At 34.5% G+C, this 5,790-nt stretch overlaps 1 protein-coding gene across 1 annotated transcript; it reads right to left on the bottom strand.

The window, feature by feature from the left end:
• Positions 1 to 2,126: 2,126 nt before the first annotated feature.
• Positions 2,127 to 3,199, bottom strand: LOC150102125 (proteasome assembly chaperone 1-like). Its single transcript, XM_090399454.1, has one exon. It carries the CDS (start codon positions 2,983 to 2,985, stop codon positions 2,176 to 2,178), a length of 810 nt encoding a protein of 269 aa, XP_090255580.1. The 5' UTR covers positions 2,986 to 3,199; the 3' UTR covers positions 2,127 to 2,175.
• Between the last annotated feature and the right edge of the window lie 2,591 nt (positions 3,200 to 5,790).

Genomic DNA, 5,790 nt, shown 5'->3' on the forward strand with positions numbered 1-5,790 from the left:
AGGTAATAACAATTCTCCATGTTTAGTGGGGGATTCAACCCCCCCACACACCTGTTGTTGAACAGATATGCTATCCACTCAGCCAAACAGGCTATGCACATTAACACAGAAAACTATTACATACAAGAGAAAGGAATGTGCTAAACTAATGTTTAATATCATGTCACCATGTTTTAAACACAGAAGGAGTTAAGGTTTCAATGCTTGATGTTTTAGTATCTAGCGAGTACTATGTACAACTTTTTTTTTTTTTTTAAAGCAAGAAATTACTTTATTTCATCACTAGTTCTGCTCAATTTTGTGTACTTCTTCAAATTAAAAAAACAAACAGAGAAAAGGGTCTTCAGAGAGATTTCTGAATTAACAACTGTCATTATTCAGAGAATTAAGACAATGGTATTTGGTGAGAAGAACATGAAAAAAAAAGATACAAGTGGATGGAATTGATATTGAAAATGTAGAACAGTTCACATATTTGGGAAGTAAAATGACATATGATTTGGATAAAGATCAGGTTTGAAAGGGAAGAACAAATCTGAAGGCCATGGATAACATCTGGAAAAGTAAAGCAATTGACCTGCAAACAAAACTAAGAGTGCTGGAAACATGCATCTTTAGTGGTGTACTGTATGGATCTGAAATGTGGGTAACAAATAAGGAATCAAGAAAAAGAATTTCAGCTTCTGAAAGAACTTGTTAGAGGAAGATTCTAAGAATAGGATGGGTACAGAAAATCACAAATGAAGAGCTCTATCGGAAGATACAACCAAAGGAGAATCTAACGCAGAAGATTATAAAATGGAAGCTGCGATTATTTGGACACACCTGTAGAATAAGTGAGGACCAGAAGATAAAGACATTCATGTTTGGTATTATGGCTGGTGTAAACAGAAGAGGTAGATCATACAGAGAATGGATAGACGACATAAAGGACTGGTGTGGAATGGATGTAGAGAAACTGCGACACTGTGCACAGGACAAAGAAAGGTGGAAGAAGATAGTGAAGGAGGCATTGGGCACCAAAGGGCAGTGAGCTCATGGTTCATGATGATGATAGTTATTAAAATTAAACTTAAACAAGATACTGAATGCACAATGTCAGATGCATGGTTCATTGTAGCAATGTGCTGTATAACTTCTCCCATAGCCTAATTTATTAATATGCAGGTCTTTTATATATGCTGCCCATAGTTGGCAGCATGTATAAAAGATTTAAATCTACACACATAACTGTTGAATTTTACATATGGCAGTTTTGAAGTTGCCAATTTACTTGGTGTTTATTTCTTTGAGGATTTTAAGGACATTCTATTAAAAATGGATACAATCTCAGAACTATCAATAGCATCTTAAATAAGCCATCACATACTCTAGAGCATATATAACAAGACTACTACAAAAGTGCTGTTTCTTTACTCTACATTAGAAATGTTACAGATAAAACAGTGAAAGTTTTAAAAACAATACAATTTAAAAGTTGCCTTTCAACCACGAAAAAAATATCTATGATGCTAAAATCATCAAAACAACTTCATCAATATCTTAAACAACCAAGAGTGTACAAAGTTTTCCATACTTGAGGCATCTGTTACATTGGACAGATGAGTTAATCTGGAGAAATCAATCAAAAAAGACCATGTCAAATATGTGGAGAAAAATCAGGCACATGAATCATGACTGACATTTTACACCAACAAAGAAAAACAAGTAAACTGGCAACTCACAAAACTGCAATACATACAAGTCAGGTTGTGTGCATATATTTAAAGAAGTGGCGAAATCATATGATGTCCAAAAAAATGCAATAAAATCCAAGGTGTCATCTTAATCAATTATGTGCAGCATATACACATAAAAGTCCTGCATATTAATGAATTAGGCTATCAGTGAAGTTTTATAGCACATTGCAACCATGCATCACACATCTTGGACACCTCCAAAGAGTTCAAGAACTGTTCAAGTGGAGGATCCTCTACTACACCTTTACTCTCATAAATTGCAATGGCAGTTCTTAATTCAGAAATCTCTCTGTACATAGTACTCATCAGACACGAAAAACCAACATAACAGAATAAATGAAAAAAAAAAAAAGAAAGAAAAGAAATGAAAGAAAGAAGCTTAATTATCAAAACAAAAATTCCATGTTTATATTTACTTAACATCCATGACTACAGTTTAGGTGTACAAATTCCCTGAATTTTTTTTCTTAATTAAACAATGTTCTTTTAATTTCCGATCGGCATTTTCAGCACGCTTTAAATACTTACACAAATAGGAAAGCCCAAACACAAAGTCATATGATTTTATAGCAGCAGAATCAATATCAGACATATCGCTCAGGCACTCATACAAAACTCCAGGAATATTGCGGATTTCGCACTCTGTTAAAACAGCAGCGGCAAACCCTGAAACTGTATTTGGCTGTTCCAAATATTCACACCCCACACAGTCTTTCGGATAACTGGAGGTACAAAGAGCTCTGAGAAATGGTACTTTTAGTTGATCAAGTGACAACAAAGTTTTATATTCACAAATATGGGCATAAGTTAATATGATCACGCGGGAAGTATTCGACCCACTAAACGTCTCAAAAATTTCTTGAGTAAGAGAAACTACTTTTTCTGCAGGCAGAGTTTGTGCAACTGTGCAACATAATGTTTTTAACGTTGAATCGTAATACAAAGTTCCTACCACATAAGGAAATTTCTTATAACTCAATCCTATAATTGTTGCATCATCGTTTTCTGGACAAGGAAATAATTTTATCTCAGCTATTTTGGAAGCAGATGATAACAGGTAAACATCGGTGAAGACAGATGCATTATTTCCAACAGCAAACAGAAATAACTCACATGCATATTTTGCACAGTCTACATGTACATCTAATTTAAGACTAGGAATGGGAATATTTTGTTCTTCCTCTCCATCTTCTACAGCACGGGAATGAAGAGGTAACACTTCGCCAAAAAACGCAGGGGCTGCCATTTTGACTTTTTAGCGACTCCTATGATCAGATCCTATTCTCTGAATTAGAAAAACAAATTACCTCTGCTAAATAACTTTTTTCCCTTCTAATTAATGAATGTATGACAACCAGTTTCTTGAACTTAAAAAAGAATGATAGAAAAAATAATAAGGGTGCACAATAGACAAATTTATTAGACAGTCTTTACTTGCAAACGCTTGATAATGATTTTAAATTCCATTCGTCTGTTTGGAACAGGACTGCCACTCACATCGAAATTCCCCAGATTAGACCTCAAAAATTCCCCAGATTAGGGAAAAATTCCCTAATCTGGGGAATCTAGGTCGTAAAAAAGTGCAAAATATGCGTCCAAATATACACTAAAACATTTAAAACATCCTAAATATGCTCTTAATTATGCAAAAAACTCAAACTATGCACTTAAATATGCCTTTATTAATTCATAATTCTGCACGGTTTAATTAAAACATTACACATAAATTAAAAACATAATATAAAATACAAAAAATTGACATTGAAATTGTTACCTACTAACTGACCAGAAAAATGACTTAAAAATTTGCTCATTTTTTTAATTATTTTTTTTAAATTCCCTCTTTCTCTTTCCCTGTAACAAAGTATACTTTCATTTAAAAAAAAAGTATAAGTTTATATTATAATTGTATACTTCAATAATTAGACTTAATTCATTTTACCTTTTACCTCTTTAAATTTTACAATTCTCCTCTTTTTTTATTAATTCTCTCTTTCTCTTTCCTTATAACAAAGTTTACTTTCATTTAAAAAAAATTATAAGTTTATATTATACAAAGAATACATGGTTAACTTACTTTAATTGACATTTTTTCTCTCTTCTTCTTCTTCTTCTTCTTCTTCGCCAATATCTTCTGGTAAATGATCACATTCCCGCGGTATTAAGTCGATTTTTATGTCTATTATGAACTGTGTGACTTTCCAACTCCTTGATTAATGTTTTCGGTGGCTCTCAAGAAGTCCACGTTGCATTTCGTCTCGCTAAGCACTGCTTTGCTAGGATTCTGTCTCTCACAGTTTCTGTTTTTAACGAATTAGCAAATTTTGTTTTTATACAATTCACTTGTGAGAAAATTCCCTCCATGCACGCAGATGAATGCGGCAGAATAGTAAGATTTGTCATAAAATATGACAGTAAACCATATTTATTATTATTGATGCCATTTTTTATGTCAGTCAATGAATGCAAATATCGAGGAATGAAAATATCTTTAGGAATTGGTAGATCTGATGCTACGAGACGATAACTTCTCCACTCATCATCTATTTGATTTAATCTAATATCACTAACAAGTGAGGGGAATTGAGCAACAAGAGGAATAATGGTAGATGGTGACTGGCTAGGGTCAGTAGAACTTTTGGGTCCAAGATTCGCAATTTTGCAACAATGTTGTCTTCAAAAAAAAAAAAAAAAAATCAGCTAACGCCTTTTTATTCCCGTATAAACGGGAGTAGGCGAGGCCACTTAGCCCTATCTAACGTTTGGAGACTGAGCGGGCAGTTCAATCTCCACTGGTACCCAATCAGAGACAGATGGCCCAAGGCTATCACTAATTAAGCGGTACGCAGTGAAGAGAGACGGCTCAAATGTGCCGCCATCTCGTGGTCCCTAACCTTAACACAATATATTTAATGTCTGAAAATAATGTGGGTTCTACGGTCGATTTTCTTGAGTTTACAGGACGAAAAACCCGAGTTTCCGGGAGGAAAAACCTGCTTGCCCGTGCCAGAGATCAACTAACTCGGGAACCGGTCGAAAAAAGGCTTAGAAAAATTTCCTCTAGTCGCCGACTAGACTCGAAACCAAGACTTCCTTCGTGCGGCCAAGCGCGGTGGTGTGCAAACGTCACATCCACTGAGCTACACAGGCTTAGTATGTTGTCTTCTTCGAAGACAAATCTTTTCTTTATTTGCGAACTAAGTTCCACAAAAACTTTTAAACAATCATTTTTAAATCTCAACAAAATAGAGTTATCTTCGAAAGGGTTTCTAATCAAGTGCGCCATTGCTCTAACACCGAAGTAAATATCATTGACATTTTTATGGTTGTTTTGGTTTCTTGGATCAATTTCTGATAATTTAGCTGTTCTTAAAATGTCATCTTTAATGAAGCAATCAAGTAAATTGAGATATTCTGTTGATACATTTAGGAATAGTTGGTGTAACCTGAAATGCTCTGATTGAAAATCTATATTAAGTGTATTTACTTTTTCAAGAATATACTGAAGGAAAAAATAGCACTGGTCAATTTTATCTTGATTCATTTTGAAAGTATAGAACTAATGCATCATACTATTCTAAAATAGTTGATACCACCTTTTCCCTCGATAGCCACCTGGTTTGAGCAAGTTTGGGAATTTTATGTGTAGCTATATCAGCAGCTTCTTGAATGAGTACAAAATCTCTTTGCAGCTTAGTACTGCGGGAGAAGTAGGAGGTTAAATCCTTTAGAAAAGCTTCCAAGTATGAGGGTAAAGCACTGACTACATGACTAGCGCATAGAGCAAATGAATGACAAACGCAACCCATCACACAAACAGATGGGACGTCATCTTTCAACGATTTCTGAAATCCACTGTTAACGCCAATCATAGCGGAATAGTTATCACTACCAAACCCAATGATATTGCTAAGGGGAATGCGATGATCCAGCAGAAGAGTTTTGACAGCATTGTAAAGACTTTTAGCACTTCCGTTCTCTACACATACTATGTCTAGTAATGCATCAACTACATCTTTTTTTATCTGTATCAGAATACCGTACAACAACA

This window comes from Typopeltis vanoorti, chromosome 10 (genome assembly GCF_054136105.1).
Source record: "Typopeltis vanoorti isolate ZY-2024b chromosome 10, IOZ_Tvanoo_1.0, whole genome shotgun sequence".
NCBI classification, from domain to species: Eukaryota; Metazoa; Arthropoda; class Arachnida; order Uropygi; family Thelyphonidae; genus Typopeltis; species Typopeltis vanoorti.

Bases quoted from the DNA above. Each gene is read 5' to 3' on its own strand.
- LOC150102125 (XM_090399454.1), bottom strand. From the start codon at position 2,985: ATGGCAGCCCCTGCGTTTTTTGGCGAAGTGTTACCTCTTCATTCCCGT.